This window comes from Diaphorina citri, unplaced genomic scaffold (genome assembly GCF_000475195.1).
Source record: "Diaphorina citri unplaced genomic scaffold, Diaci psyllid genome assembly version 1.1 scaffold957, whole genome shotgun sequence".
NCBI classification, from domain to species: Eukaryota; Metazoa; Arthropoda; class Insecta; order Hemiptera; family Psyllidae; genus Diaphorina; species Diaphorina citri.
The window spans coordinates 44,467-61,108 of NW_007378388.1; the positions used below are offsets into that span (position 1 = coordinate 44,467).

Here is a 16,642-nt window from a genome sequence, read left to right on the forward strand (position 1 = left end):
CCTACCAAACCAGAATTAGGAGGCATATCTCCTGGATATTTTGACGTCACAGCAACCATTAGAATGGTTAAGTAAGGATGTCTAATATAAACCTAACCATAATGGTTATGTAAAAGATTAGTAAAGGTTTTTCTTCTTTGGTATTACGTCCCAACTTTTGTGGAATGCAAAGTGTGAACTTTTTAATGGAACGTTGCATCAGTCAGCATTTTCCAACAATATTTTCCTGCTTGAGTGTTTTCCACCAAGGTTCTCACTTTGGGTAGGAATGCCTCGATATCGCCGTCAGTACTCTGGATCTTTTCCTGTAGAACTTCGATGGAGAGTTTGGCTTTCTCCAAAGTGTCCACCTTGAATGAAAAAGAAAGAAGGAGATTTACTTATAAGAAAAAATTTTGTTTTGTTGCTAATTTGCAACTAAGAGGCTTTAAGGCTTCTCTCACATTGGAAGCGTAGACGTGCGATATACATATATTTCATGTGAAATTCCTCGAAATTTTTTCCGAGAAAAATAAAGTGAACTCAAAAATGTTTTAAATTTTATGTGAAATATAAAATAAACTAGTATAGCTCGCTATACTGTAGTAGTAGAAAGTAAAAAATATTTCTTCTAGTTAGCTTGAAAGGTACGCGCCAGTTCGCGGGTTAGATTCCCGCACAGGACGGATTTTATCATGACCGATAAGGTTCGTTCTCGGAACGGCTGGCTTTACCCTATCCTGTCTTCCTCTATTTGTTTTCGGGACGATAAAACCTTAGCAGTTACAGTTCGCTCTAAACCCTTTAAAAAAAATCAACCAGCCCAGTAAGCTTCGAATGTAAGCACCAGGTCGCGGGTTCGATACCCGCCGGGGATAAACTTTGTACTGAACAGATGGCTTTATCTCCTACCCTGTTCTCCTCTATTCATTTTTGGCATGATTTCCCTCCGTTCTTAGAGTTCCCTCTATCAAACCTCTTCAAGAAACGAGAAATAAATCATTTGTTTTTACCTTCTCCTGATACAAGGCAAGGATCTTGGCCAGATAGCTCGGCAAATGTTTGATGTTTTGCAAGTACACCAGTTGAGTGTCAGTAAGAGCTGATAGCACTTTGCTTATCTTGGTCAGAGAGGTATCGTAAGATTCTCGCTTGGCAATGCTAATGTTGGTGTTGTCTGAGTTGGAGTTCTCCGCTATGTTGATCTTGTAGAAGGATTGTAGCTCGTAGATTTGATCCAAGAGGGAGTCGCGTAAGTCTGGATTGTCCAGGATCAGTAGAGCGTCGTGACCTATGGAAGATAAAATTAAACAAATTTTACTATTAATTAAAATAATAACAGGACATGAGAGCACTTTGCTTATCTTGGTCAGAGAGGTATCGTAAGATTCTTGCTTGGCAATGCTAATGTTGGTGTTGTCTGAGTTGGAGTTCTCCGCTATGTTGATCTTGTAGAATGATTGCAGCTCGTAGATTTGATCCAGGAGGGAGTCGCGTAGTTCTGGATTGTCCAGGATCAGTAGAGCGTCGTGACCTATGGAAGATAAAATTAAACAAATTTTACTATTAATTAAAATAATAACAGGACTTTTTCTTTGTAAAATTAACAGATGTTTCAAAATGAGTTTGACGGTACTATATGCTGAAGAGTTTTATTTTATTATTATTAATTTTTATTATTCTTTTTTTATGAGTTACCTAAAAAACCCAGGAAAACTGCACGCACGTGATTGCCCAGAGAATCACCCATTCAGATATCAAACATGAACAACATTGCTTAACTTTAGTTGCTTAAAGAAGAGAGTTCTTATACCCATTTTTTCGAAACGTATTTTCTGTAGAGATAGATTAGGAAAGAAATATTAAAAAAATAATGTTTCGTTTTGAACCTGAGGAGTTGGTATCTCCTTCGAGAGACATTGAAAGAAATAAAGAGGAGCAAACGTTTTGCGAGTAAGTTTTGATAGGTATCGACTGAATTTTATTCGGGAAACGAAAACCATCAAATCTTCACAAAAATATGTGGCTGAAACTCTCGCCACAAAATGTTCTTTTTATTCAAAGATTTTTTGACTCACTCATAAAGATACAGAGATCTCGAGAAAAAAAAAAAAAAAAAAAAAAAAAAAAAATTTTTGCCCAAAAAGGACCCACTGAAACCCGGAAAAAAAAAAAAAAAAAAAAAAAAAAAAAAAAAAAACCATTTTAGCCATAAAGGTACCTACTAAAACGCTCTCCTTCCAACAGATTAAACCTCTACGAAATTTTGTCTTCTCTTAGTAACCAAACAGGATTAGATGGGTGTAACATTTGATCTAAAATCGAAATAGGTAAAAATACCAATCCAGATTCTATCGCACAACAAAATGTCGAGTTTTATGTGTAGATTGTTGATACTATCCCGATTTTATACCGCTTCTAGACAACCCCTTATCCCGTTGAAATACAGCTATAAGACTGGCTTATCATCTCTGGACGTGTTTGACAAGTCACCGGTGTACCCAGATGAAACCCATTTGTGTAGAGGACGATTTATAAAACGGTGAACTTTCAAACGCACGCGAAACAAAAACTACAAATTGTAGAGAAAAAATATACCTACCTACCTAATTTCTAATTATTATTATTATTATTCTTCTGAAATTTGTCGTTTTTTTTATGATTTTTGGACCAAAAATAGACGGTATTTCTTTTTCCAGGATTATTTTTTAGTGGACTGCTAAGATCTTATCGTCCCGAATTGGAAGAGAGAAGAAAGACAGGATAGGAGAAAGCCAGCTGTTCCAAGAACAAACATCCGTTCAGGATAAAGATAAAATCCGCCCCGGGCGGGAACCGAACACGCGGCCTAGCGCTTGCGAGGCTGGCTGGAAAAAAAAGAGACCACAAAGATTTTAACAGGCAGGACATAGGTAGGTACCTATTATTATCCCGAAATAATCCAACAGAAGTTGCGATAGACGGATTGGCGGGGTTTTAAAAAAAATTGGCGGCGGCGTGTGGTCAGCGGAACTTTTTTTAGGAAGTGCTGCAGCGGAAAATAAATGGCGGCATTGACCGATTGGCGGGGTTTTTCAAATTTGATTTTTTGATAATTTTTCAAATTTTGTTTTCCGTTACTGTGACCTGTGAGCCTGTGACAGATAAAGTGATAAAGATAAATTAATTTAATTATTAAGGTAGGTACCTACTTACTACTTACCTTAATAGGCTTGATAATTAATTAACCACTTTATTTATTGGTCAAGTAGTTAAAGTACCGTTGAGAGTGGCAAGTAAATGGAAAGGTGACTGTGTCTGTTACGGTGATTCAAGTGAAGTATCCCAAGACAGAATTTATGTAGGTATATGGTGAAAAAACAAGGATAAAGGCCAAGGAAAAATCAAATCCAAAACACCTACTTCCCAGAATAAGATCAAGAATATTCTCCCAAAATGTCTAGAGTAGATGATATCAATCTGTTATTCAATACCAATGAACACCAAGATCTTCTGAACTGTTTGAAGCAGAACTACATTGCCGAAGAACAAGAAGCTGTGAAAGAGGTGGAACAGTTCATTGGACAATATTCTGAAGGTAATATTAAATTTTATACCTACATGCTAGATTAGTTTGCTTGCAAGGTAGCACACCTACCTTGTCCGTGCTAGGTTGTGAGTTTGATTCCTATCCAAGGCTAACATCCTGAACAGAGGTTTCTTTCTTGGAGCATCTGTCTTTCTACCAAATCATACGTACCTTTCTATTAATAAGAAACCCAGAATAAAGAGAGCCTTATAACTCCATAGCCATGAAAAAACTGCTACTTTAGACACGCGTGGTCTGTGTCGTAGCATGCCCATCCCGTAGTACGCCTCCCATCAGATGGGCGAGAAGAGACACAATACTTCCCATTTAGGGGCTGTCGTAGCGATGAAAAAACTGCTACATTAGACACTCGTGGTCTGTGTCGTAGCATGCCCATCCCGTAGTACGCCTCCCATCAGATGGGCGAGAAGAGACACAATACTTCCCATTTAGGTGCTGGGTCAACACGAGAACACCAGAAAGTACTTGAAATATTTGCAATCAAAAAAAACGAGTACGATTTTTGTTGATGGTGGGATTCGAACCCGGGACCTTCTGCATGGCAAGCAAGCGTGTTACCACTGGACCAACCATGTTTCTTTCTTGGAGCATCTGTCTTTCTACCAAATCATACGTACCTTTCTATTAATAAGAAACCCAGAATAAAGAGAGCCTTATAACTTGATTTTTGTTGATGGTGGGATTCGAACCCGGGACCTTCTGCATGGCAAGCAAGCGTGTTACCACTGGACCAACCATGTTTCTTTCTTGGAGCATCTGTCTTTCTACCAAATCATACGTACCTTTCTATTAATAAGAAACCCAGAATAAAGAGAGCCTTATAACTGCTAGATCTCAGGTTTGATTCCCATCTAGGGAAAATTTTATCCTACACAGCTAAAGTCCATTTTCAAAACAGCTGTGCCCTAAATCACCAAAGTATGGAAAAGTATCTTACAAGTGTAATAGCCAATGGAAAAAGCAGAATTTTGAATTTGGACAAATCATATCGAAATATGGGATTGTAAATACTTTTCCACACTTTGGTGATTTAGGGCACTGGCCTTCCTCCTATCCTATCCTCCATCTCTTTTTGCTTTTGGGACAATAAGACCTCCTCTGTTGTTACTGATCCCTCTATTAAATAAACCAAGTACAAGTTTCTGGTGTGCCTAACCAATGTAAAATAAATCTCTTTCAGAATCCTGCAAAAAACCCATGCATATAAACCAAATCAACTTGGCTCTCACATCACTCAACAGCAAAATGTCAAGTGTTCAAAACAAACTGTGCGAATTCAACAAGGCCACAGGCGAAGATAATGGTGATGTTCATTTTATCCATGTCCAGTGTCCAAACAGTAAAGTGAATTTAACAGAGGCTCTGCAAAATATTATTCATTTGAAAAGCTGTGATGTTTCCAGTTTAGTTGAAAATTTCAAAGAAGACAGCATGAAAGCACAGGTTTCTAAATGAGCAAAGTGAATTTAACAGAGGCTCTGCAGAATATTATTCATTTGAAAAGCTGTGATGTTTCCAGTTTAGTTGAAAATTTCAAAGAAGACAGCATGAAAGCACAGGTTTCTAAATGAGCCTATGGTAGGTAGAAATGTCCTACGAGAAGTGCCAATGCCAAGGTTTAATTTAAAGAAAGAAATATGAAGGCAGTTTAATGTACATAATAAAAGTCTGTTTAACATAAGAAATTTATTCAATTTAATTTACAATTTTCAAAAGATTTTCAATGTCTGGCTGGGGGACTTCAAACAGGGAAGATACTAGCTTGAAATATCCCTTGCTAAAGAAATAGCAAAGGGTTGAGTGAAAAAGGCATCTTTGAATTTTTTTTACCCAAAACCAAATTTCAGCCCAAAGCAATCACCCTAGGGCTGTTTGAGAAGGCTGACAAAAACACTGACCCTGTCTGAACACAGGACAAAGCGAAGAAGAAGAATTTACAATTTTCAAAAAGTACATGGATTTTCCTTCATTCTATTTTCCCTATGAGCTCCACTGTCCTCCCATTGTATCGGCCTGAGATGTCCTCACACACAAACTGTCTCAACTCCTTGGTGTTTTCCACCAAGGTTCTCACTTTGGGTAGGAATGCCTCGATATTGCCGTCAGTACTCTGGATCTTTTCCTGTAGAACTTCGATGGAGAGTTTGGCTTTCTCCAAAGTGTCCACCTTGAAATAAAAATAAAGAAAGAGATTTAAAATTAAATAAATAAACATTTTCTTATTTAATCACAATGAAACCCCAAAAATTTGCAAATAAAAATAAAGTGAATTAAAAAATGTTTTAAATGTTATGTGATGAAATAAGAATTATTTCTTCTATTTAGTTTACCTATAAAAAATCAATTTGGCCAGCCTAATTTGGCTTGAAAGGTAAGTGCTAGGTCACGGGTTAGATTCCCGCACAGGACGGATTTTATCATGACCGATAAGGTTCGTTCTCGGAACGGCTGGCTTTACCCTATCCTGTCTTCCTCTATTTGTTTTCGGGACGATAAAACCTTAGCAGTTACAGTTCGCTCTAAACCCTTTAAAAAAAATCAACCAGCCCAGTAAGCTTCGAATGTAAGCACCAGGTCGCGGGTTCGATACCCGCCGGGGATAAACTTTGTACTGAACAGATGGCTATATCTCCTATCCTGTTCTCCTCTATTCATTTTTGGCATGATTTCCCTCCGTTCTTGTAGTTCCCTCTATCAAACCTCTTCAAGAAATAAATCATTTGTTTTTACCTTCTCCTGATACAAGGCAAGGATCTTGGTGAGGTAACTCGGCGAATGTTTGATGTTTTGCAAGTACACCAGTTGGGTATCGGTGAGAGCTGATAGCATTATCTCCTACCCTGTCCTCCTCTATTCATTTTTGGCATGACTTCCCTCCGTTCTTGGAGTTCCCTCTATCAAACCTCTTCAAGAAACCAGAAATAAATCATTTGTTTTTACCTTCTCCTGGTACAAGGCAAGGATCTTGGTGAGGTAACTCGGCGAATGTTTGATGTTTTGCAAGTACACCAGTTGGGTATCGGTGAGAGCTGATAGCACTTTGCTTATCTTGGTCAGAGAGGTATCGTAAGATTCTTGCTTGGCAATGCTGATGTTGGTGTTGTCTGAGTTGGAGTTCTCCGCTATGTTGATCTTGTAGAATGATTGCAGCTCGTAGATTTGATCCAGGAGGGAGTCGCGAATAGTTTCAAGATCTCTTCCTTCTAGCTTTCTTCTGAGTTTTCCCACAACCAAAGAATCCCAAACTTCGGGACACTTTTTATTTTAGTGGATGTGTCATGTTTACCGACGTTTAAAGCCTAAAATATCCCATTTTGTTTGTCTACCTTAGTTTTTGTTGTGCGAGGTGCACCTCAAATTCTCTTCCTTCCGCGTTGACTTTCCCACAACCGATGAATTTCAAACTTCCGAACACTTATCTAAGTTCTCCAGTTCCTCTTCCGCTAAGGACAAAATTGAAACATAACACGCTGAAATTGTCACTCAACAAAACGGCATAACAGTTGGGTGATATCCAATAACCCAGAAACCACAGGAAGATTGATTCCAATGCATCGGTTTATGATGGGTGTACAACTTGATTGCCAATATTTAGATTATTTAGCACTGAGACAGGAAAGATACCAACACCTTGATTGCGTAGGTATCCTTAGAACGGAGGTAGGATCTTTTCAGAACTTTTATAGCATTAATTAAAATATAACTTTTAATACATTCATCAAAAAATAACTTTTAATACAGTCATCAAATGCAATAAATACATTTCAAAGAAGTATCTATCAACTATATCATTTTGTAATAAAGATACCATAAGTATTGGGAGGAATTAATTACTGTTTCACAGAGACAGTTCACTGTTCTCATTCCAAGACACACCTGGATTTCGGCTACTATGTCTTCTTTCATGTCGGAATCCAAAGCTGAAACTAAAAATCTACTTTTTATGATAAGTTACTTGTTTTCATGTGAGTTTTAAATAAATATTTAAGTTTATATTTATTATGCACAACATCAGCGTCAAATCAAAACACTGATCACCGTGGCGAATTCACTTTAATCTTCCTATGTGAATCTTAACCTCCCTATTCCTTCAACGTTATTTGTGTCTCCAGCTCCAGCTCTCCAGTCACAATCAATTTACCGATCATATATTTATTAGTTTTCAGTGCCTATAGATACGTAAATGAAGGACCTATTCTGTCATATTTCCTTCAGGATTAAGTCTCTCTAATTACTAATTACAGACAAGTTTCGATTCTTTCTAATTAGACAAAATCTATTTTATTCTATAGAAGCAGGTTGTTATATGGTGGTAGATATTCTCCTTTAAAGTTGTCATACTCTGCACAAATACCTACACAGTACCTTAGTTGTCTTTTATGTATTTGATAGAAGACAATATCAAATACATTTTAGGCTCCGGGGCCCTAAAAATTACCATATGGCAAAGAAAATCACTCCTATATGATCCTAGAGCCTTCAGCATGACTCACAAAAGGCCCTAAACTTTACCCATAGTCGGCCCTGGAGCCCTGAACCTTACTCACATATGGCTTATAAGCCCGCTTAACACTTTTATATCTGCTTGAAGAAGATATTTCGCTCTAATCCAATTCAGGGTGGTCTGGCTAGAATTTTATTATTATTTTTTATGTTGGTATTGTTTTGGCCAGGATTAACAACGAGGAAAAATAATTACTCTCAATGGTGGTGGTGTTTTACTTAAATTAATAATTATTATTTTATTGTTCGTTAGTCTCGTAGCTTAGAAGCTTTGTTCAGTGTCGTAAATAGGTCTCCGTTTTGTGGTCCTGACTCTTGTACATATGTACATATGTACCAGTTTGATATAAATGTTGTAAAACTGTAAAAATATATGGGTTGTACGAGTATGGAGTAACATGTAACAAGAAGATTGTGTGTTGTATGTGCCCCAAAATATACCCTCATAATTAGGCATGTACAAAAATTTATGCTATCTATCTTTCTGTTAAAGTCAATCTGCAACCAGTCAGAATTCTTTTTTCTCTCGCAAAATTTGAGCCCAGCTCCACCAGAAAGTAATGATTTGACAGCTCCATTAGAAACTAGAAAGTAATTATTTGACAACAAAATTAATCAGCCTCACCTCCCACGACTCGGTGTGAACCTGAGTGTCCGGATGTCAAACCTTGCTACCTGGATGTCAAACCTTACTGCTAAGGTATCAAACCTTGGTACCTTCTTGTCAAACCTTACTGCTAAGGTATCAAACTTTACTGTTAAGGTGTCAGACAGTCAGATACCTGACGAGTTCATTAAGAAAAGACAAAGACCCGAAATGCCGATCATGACTGATAAATCTATAGTTGTTATTAATGATGATTTTTTTCGAACAACTCTTTCCCGCTAATTATTGTATTAACTTTTACTTCCTGTCCTTTTATCTTTTATGCGAACACACTGTGTTTGACATAATATGAAAAATGAGTTCACCAAACATCAAGTGGCTAATACTGATACTCTGATAGAGTTGAAACTTTTTAATGAGTTCCTCTTGAAAATCTGTCGTCAGGAAGAAAAGGAAGAAGAGAACTCTATTGTTGAAGATCCAGATGGTTTATGAAGCCTTGCAGATTGGTCCGGTTGAGGACTTTATGGGTCTTTACTATCAAAGTGATTAATTCTCCACAAATATACACCTAATACCTCTTCGCGGTAGTAAAAAAACAAGAAGAAAAGTGTAATTAGGAGTTGAAACTTTTTAATGAGTTCCTCTTGAAAATCTGTCGTCAGGAAGAAAAGGAAGAAGAGAACTCTATTGTTGAAGATCCAGATGCCTCTTGAAAATCTGTGGTCAGGAAGAAAAGGAAGAAGAGAACTCTATTGTTGAAGATCCAGATAGTTTATGAAGCCTTGCAGATTCGTCCGGTTGAGGACTTTATGGATCTTTACTATCAAAGTAATTAATTATCCACAAATATACACCTAATACCTCTTCCGCTCTTCGCGGTAGTAAAAAAACAAGAAGAAAAGAGTAATTAATCTTACAACCACCGCGACTCGACAGTTTTAAAATCTCCTCCTTCTAGCTTTCTTCGTCCGGTTGAGGACTTTATGGATCTTTACTATCAAAGTGATTAATTCTCCACAAATATACACCTAATACCTCTTCGCGGTAGTAAAAAAACAAGAAGAAAAGTGTAATTAATCTTACAACCACCGCGACTCGACAGTTTTAAAATCTCCTCCTTCTAGCTTTTTTTTTTCAAGAGGTTTGACAGAGGGAACTGTAACTGCTGTGGTCTTATCGTCCCGAAATCGAAGAGAGAAGGAAGACAGGATAGACCGCGACTTGACAGTTTTAAAATCTCCTCCTTCTAGCTTTCTTCTGAGTTTTCCCACAACCAAAGAATCCCAAATTTCGGGACACTTTTTATTTTAGTGGATGTGTCATGTTTACCGACGTTTAAAACCTAAAATATCCCATTTAGTTTTTCTACCTTAGTTTTTGTTGTGCGAGGTGCACCTCAAATTCTCTTCCTTCCGCGATGACTTTCTCACAACCGATGAATTTCAAACTTCCGAACACTTATCTAAGTTCTCCAGTTCCTCTTCCGCTAAGGACAAAATTGAAACATAACACGCTTTTCAGAACAAAGTATCTATAAGTAAAATTTATTTAGATACCTATAAAAAGAATAAAAAATTCTGTAAAAAATTCAACTTTCACATCTGCCGTGATCTGCCACGAATCCCACATTCCACAACCCACAATCAAAATAATCTCAAATTTAAAATTTGGCGCGTCTTGATTTGTTGATAAGAGTAGTACTGACGAGATCACTAGAGCGCGCTAGCTGTCACCCAGGCGGTGAAGTGCAGTGGATTCGGTTCAAAACCATCGGAAAGTGAAGCCATTTTTTCGGTTTCCATGGAAACAGAAGGAGCTGGCTTCATAGCAATGCGCAGATTTGAAAAAAATATGTTTTGCTTTGCGCACATATTTTTCTAAAACTTTTGTACTTTTGAAACGTGCAAACGTGCTAAAAAATTCAAATAAAAATTATAAAAAAAAAGCTTATCTGTAGAGCTCTTAAGCATAAATCAGACAAAAACCTCTTCGTCAACCCGTGTTTGTGGTCCTGGAACTATAACAGAAGTGACGGATACAAGAAAGGTAAGAAAAAGTATAGGATAGACTAAGGTGGATGGACCCTCAATACTCCTAGCCAAGTACTTGCCTCCAAGTACCTACTAATTATTATTGTATTATGTATCAAAATATTACCTTCTACTGTAAGATTGTGTTTCCACTTGAAAGCATTACCTATCCTGTTTGAGTCCCGGTCGGGAATCGAACCCGCAACCTAGCGTTTACAGAGGAGGCGCGCTACCTATCAAGCTAACTAGGCTGGCGAAATCCGAAATCTAACACTTAGCGCAAGCGCAGGGCCGAAAAAACTTCAATTCTGACGGGAATCGAACCCGAACCTCCCGTTTGCTAGACTAGTGTTATGATCAATTTGATCCCAAGGGGGCACGGTTAGCCCAGTGGTAACGCGCTTGCTTACCATACAAAAGGTCCTGGGTTCAAATCCTAGAGTCGACAAAAGATTTGCATTCGCATCGCAAATACCTATTTCAACGGGTTACTTACTGGTGTCTTGATGTTGACCCAGCACCTAAATGTGAAGTATTGCTCCTTTTTTCGCCCATCTGATGAGGGACATAACACGGGAAGGACATGCTACGACACAGACCACACGAGTCTAATGTAGCAGTTTCATTGGTACGAAATAAAAAGGGCAAAAAAAAAATGGCAAAGTAAATCTTCACCCCCGACGAAGTGACGTATTCGAATCTTCCAATTCTGTAAATTATTCTGTTATTTAATTTTGTGTTCCTCTTTTTGTGATTGTGATTTAATTTTGCTGTGATGTGATTTAATTTTCCAGATTCTAAATAACTAAAAAATCCAAACTATTCTAAATTTCTCCGGATAAGAACTAGTGAACTTTTAAGTTCCCAATTGAAAATCCTCCTTCTAAACGTGGCTACCAAATGGGAAAAAACAAGACCAGACAGAACGTCTTCAAGGTAGCCGGATCGAGGTGCTTAAAGGCGAAGAATAAAGCGAAGGCCGTCACCTCACAGCTGAAGAAGGTTAGTACTTAAAGGGCTAGAAATGTTAGTGATAATAATGAGTAATATCAATAACGTATTTGAAGGGCTAGAAAGGTTTGGTATTTATTGATTTTTTAGAGGGATAATTTTTTTTGAGCATTCCCAGGAAGAAAGGCCTATGTTAGTAGCAAAAAGAAAATAGGTCCTTCTTCCAGAGAACGATTCAACTACTCAAGAAAATAGGTCCTTCTTCCAGAGAACGATTCAACTACTAAGGCTCAAGCTTTTTAGTGAAAGTTTACCTTTAGCCACATCAGAACTCGGAGCTTCCTCCAGCTTGGTCTCACTTTCCACTACAATCTCGTATGCGTTTCCTCCGTCAGCGTTGGTACTATCCCCACCCCAATCAATACCATCATCCCCCCAGTCAATCACATCCTGGGTACTATCCTGGTCAGGATCTTCGAAGCTTAAAAAAGGTTTTATGTAACTGTATAACTCAATCGTTCCCAGGAAGAAGGCCCTATGTTAGTAGCAAAAATAAAATAGGTCCTTCTTCCAGAGAACGATTCAACTGCTAAGCTTTTTAGTGAAAGTTTACCTTTAGCTACATCAGAACTCGGAGCTTCCTCCAGCTTGGTCTCACTTTCCACTACAATCTCGTATGCATTTCCTCCATCAGCGTTGGTACTATCCCCACCCCAATCAATACCATCATCCCCCCAGTCAATCACATCCTGGGTACTATCCTGGTCAGGATCTTCGATTTGAAACTCGAAGTTTTCAACCTGAGATGGAACCCTCTTAAATTTGAACTCAAATGTGGTTGTGTTAGACAAAATCCCAGACATGAAATCAGAGGTTGAGCAGCTTGGTATCAAATTTGATGCATCAGTCAAAGGAATGAAAAGTTTGGACAAGGCAGTGTTTGACACCAAAGTGACATTGCCCTGTGTTGTAGTGGATGCTACAGAGTTGGCGAAAATATTGTACATGCTCAAACCATACTTGTTTAAAATTAGAAAGCTGAATTCTGTGATGGACTACAATGATGCCTGCCTTGTTACCAATAGTCCACTGCTATTACAGTTCCCTCTGTGAAATCTCTTTTTTTAAGTTGGGGGAAAAGGCTAAATATTGCTCAGCCTTATAATAGACATTAAAATGCAGAGAAGCCAGCCTAGTGAGCTTGGAAGGAAGTGTGTCTGCCTTGTAAGTTCCAGGTCGTGGGTTTGATTCCCATAGGTATGAACTTTGTCTTGAACAGATAAGGTTTGTTTGCACAATGATGGACTTTCTCCTATCCTACCCTCCTTGTCTGTGATTTTAGGACAATAATAATAATACCACTGCTATTACAGTTCCCTCTGTGAAATCTCTTTTTTTAAGTTGGGGGAAAAGGCTAAATATTGCTCAGCTGTCACCAATAGTGTTGGGCTAAATGAAATTGACACAAAAGATAAACCACAGGATACCATTGCTACTGATAATAAAGAATATAATGTAGAAGGACAGAATGAAATTGACACAAAAGATAAACCACAGAATACCATTGCTACTGATAATAAAGAATATAATGTAGAAGGACACAAAGTTAAATACAACTATGACAAGAAAGTTATCCTTCTTAATCCCAAAGTAATTCAAAAGTTTGAAGACTTTGGTGAATTCAATGTCAAAGTGCTGGAAAATGCCAAGTTAACTGCTAAAGATTTCACTCACACTGAAGTTCTACTGACTTACGACAATTTTAGTGCAGAAGATATTCTCAAAGCTATTCTTCCTGACAATGTAGCAATGTCGAGTTTCACAAGTGTTGGACACATTGTACATTGTAATCTACGAGAGGAACTGATAGAGCACAAATTCATTATTGGAAGAGTTCTACTTGACAAAGTCCCGTCTTGTGAAACAGTTGTAAACAAGGCTCATGCAATTGACAACACATACAGGAATTTTCAAATGGAGCTTCTGGCTGGGAAGGATTGTATGGTTACAATGCATAAGGAGAATGGCTGCACTGAGCACAAATTCATTATTGGAAGAGTTCTACTGGACAAAGTCCCGTCTTGTGAAACAGTTGTAAACAAGGCTCACGCAATTGACAACACCTACAGGAATTTTCAAATGGAGCTTCTGGCTGGGAAGGATTGTATGGTTACAATGCATAAGGAGAATGGCTGCACATTCAAAATGGACTGGGAGACATTAAACAGGGAGTAGATCAGCTTAGTCTGACTGGGGACTTTAAACAGGGAGGATACCAGCCTGAAATTTGTCTAGTCAGAGAAATAGCAAAAGGTTGAGTGCAAAGGGCATCCACTCGTGAATTTTTTGTAGACCAAACAAAAGGTCAGCCCATAGGAATTACCCTAGGGCTGATTGAGGCTGACAAAAAATGCTGACCCTGTCTGAACACAGGAAAGGTGTCAAAAACGTAAGAAAGTGTCTAGTCAGAGAAATAGCAAAAGGTTGAGTGCAAAGGGCATCCACTCGTGAATTTTTTGTAGACAAAACAAAAGGTCAGTCCATAGGAATTACCCTAGGGCTGATTTGAGGCTGACAAAAAATGCTGACCCTGTCTGAACACAGGAAAGGTGTCAAAAACGTAAGAAAGAAAACTTACCTAGGAATTACCCTAGGACCATAGGAATTACCCTAGGGCTGATTGAGGCTGACAAAAAATGCTGACCCTGTCTGAACACAGGAAAGGTGTCAAAAACGTAAGAAAGAAAACTTACCTTTACTGATCAAATGCTGAAGTAGAGGTAACTCAAGTGGGGTAGACAAAACATAGGCAGAATATTCCAGATAATACTGAACACTATTCTGTAGCCCAACTATCTGCTTAGCAATTTCTTCGTATTTTTGTGGTAAACCAGCCACACTGTCTTTAAGCTCTTTCTGAATATTGTCACCTGGAAAAAGAACAATGATAAGCTTGGTAGCATATTTTCCTCTATGTACATATATTTATTTTTCCTTTTTTTAATACATTTTAACTCTATGAACAGCAGTTCATTTGTGCTGATACCCCTTGGTTATACTCATAAATATTAAGTCAAACAGGTGGAGTGCTTTGCTCAAGTGGGGTAGACAAAACATAGGCAGAATATTCCACATAATACTGAACACTATTCTGTAGCCCAACTATCAGCTTAGCAATTTCTTCGTATTTTTGTGGTAAACCAGCCACACTGTCTTTGAGCTCTTTCTGAATATTGTCACCTGGAAAAAGAACAATGATAAGGTTGGTAGCATAGTTTCCTCTATGTACATATATTTATTTTTCCTTCTTTTAAGACATTTTAACTCTATGAACAGCAGTTCATTTGTGCCAATACCCCTTGGTTATACTCATAAATATTAAGTCAAACAGGTGGAGTCAGCACAAACGACATGCAAGTGTTAAAGCGCCTAATGACAAAAAGAAAGAAAGAAAAAAAAAACAGGTGGAGTGCTTTAAAATTTCAAAGTAAAGGCATTAGCAAACTGGAGGGTAGTGAGGGCAATTAAGTATTCTACATTTCAAATTAAAAAAAAAAATATCTGAGTACCTTTGATGGCCAGTTGTTTTTTAAGAGTGACTATATCTTTGTTGGTTGATACAATACTTTTCTCATACTCTTCAATGCGTTTCTTGTATTCTGTCTTGGTGTTCTCCAACCTGTTCAGATGTTTTTTGTAGTTTGGAATTTCATACTTGATATTTTTCAGCAAAATGTCTGCACTCTCGGCTAAGTAAAGGGATTTCTTTTCATACAACTTGATGATTTCTTGCCAGTCTTTCATCCGATTTGAGCCATACATTCCTGAAAGTTCAGAGTATCACATTCCAACCTGTTCAGATGTTTTTTGTAGTTTGGAATTTCATACTTGATATTTTTCAGCAAAATGTCTGCACTCTCAGCTAAGTAGAGGGATTTCTTTTCATACAACTTGATGATTTCTTGCCAGTCTTTCATCCGATTTGAGCCATACATTCCTGAAAGTTCAGAGTATCACAAAATTAATATGTTATGTTTATGTGATGGTCAAAGCAAAAATAGAAGTATATGTGACTGCCTTGTTAGTGCTAGGTCTCAGGTTTGTTCTTGGAACAAATGGCTTTCTCCTATTCTGTGGGTACTCCCTTAAAAAAAAAAAAAAAAAAAAAAACGGGAAATTAAAATGTCCTACAAGAAGTGCCAATGCCAAGGTTTAATTCAAATAAAGAAATATGAAGGCAGTTTAATGTACATAATAGAAGTCTGTTTAACATAAGAAATTTATTCAATTTAATTTACAATTTTCAAAAGATTTTCAATGTCTGGCTGGGGGACTTCAAACAGGGAAGATACTAGCTTGAAATATCCCTAGCTAAAGAAATAGCAAAGGGTTGAGTGAAAAAGGCATCTTCGAATTTTTGTACCCAAAACCAAATTTCAGCCCAAAGCAATCACCCTAGAGCTGTTTGAGAAGGCTGACAAAAACACTGACCCTGTCTGAACACAGGAAAAAGCGAAGAAGAAGAATTTACAATTTTCAAAAAGTACATGGATTTTCCTTCATTCTATTTTCCCTATGAGCTCCACTGTCCTCCCATAACAAAGTATCTATAAGTAAAATTTATTTAGATACCTAGGTATAAAAAGAATAAAAAATTCTGTAAAAAATTCAACTTTCACATCTGCCACGAATCCCACATCCCACAATCAAAATAATTTCAATTTTAAAATTTGGCGCGTCTTGATTTGTTGATAAGAGTAGTACTGCCGAGATTACTAGAGCGCGCTAGCTGTCACCCAGGCGGTTGAAATGCAGTGGATTCGGTTCAAAACCATCGGAAAGTGAGGCCAATTTTTGGTTTCCATGGAAACAGAAGGAGCTGGCTTCATAGCAATGCGCAGATTTGAAAAAAATATTGTTTTGCTTTGCGCACATATTTTTCACTAAAACTTTTGAAACGTGAACGTGCTAAAAAGTTTA

The 16,642-nt window shown here is 37.7% G+C and overlaps 2 protein-coding genes and 1 long non-coding RNA gene across 4 annotated transcripts; 2 read left to right on the forward strand and 1 right to left on the reverse strand.

Annotated features, from left to right (window-relative positions):
- Positions 1 to 182: 182 nt before the first annotated feature.
- On the reverse strand, positions 183 to 15,757 carry LOC103513333 (CDK5RAP3-like protein). The gene is made up of 8 exons (XM_026826561.1): positions 15,515 to 15,757; positions 15,232 to 15,341; positions 14,415 to 14,592; positions 12,387 to 12,508; positions 11,977 to 12,087; positions 1,348 to 1,513; positions 993 to 1,104; positions 183 to 350 (listed from the first exon to the last, which is right to left on the reverse strand). Exons 1-8 carry the CDS (start codon positions 15,655 to 15,657, stop codon positions 183 to 185), a joined length of 1,110 nt encoding a protein of 369 aa, XP_026682362.1. The 5' UTR covers positions 15,658 to 15,757.
- Positions 3,079 to 5,306, forward strand: LOC103513331. 2 transcript variants are annotated; one of them, XM_008478151.3, is made up of 3 exons: positions 3,079 to 3,556; positions 4,749 to 5,011; positions 5,128 to 5,306. In XM_008478151.3, the coding sequence occupies exons 1-3, from the start codon at positions 3,415 to 3,417 to the stop codon at positions 5,137 to 5,139; spliced, it is 417 nt and encodes a 138-aa protein (XP_008476373.1). In that variant the 5' UTR covers positions 3,079 to 3,414; the 3' UTR covers positions 5,140 to 5,306. The 2 variants fall into 2 exon arrangements, with proteins under 2 accessions (XP_008476373.1, XP_017301266.1); XM_017445777.2 differs by having other exon boundaries at positions 4,749 to 4,927; positions 5,044 to 5,306.
- On the forward strand, positions 10,568 to 11,676 carry LOC113469107. Its single transcript, XR_003392633.1, has 2 exons — positions 10,568 to 10,727; positions 11,506 to 11,676. It is a non-coding gene; the product is annotated as an uncharacterized LOC113469107 (long non-coding RNA).
- Positions 15,758 to 16,642: the final 885 nt, after the last annotated feature.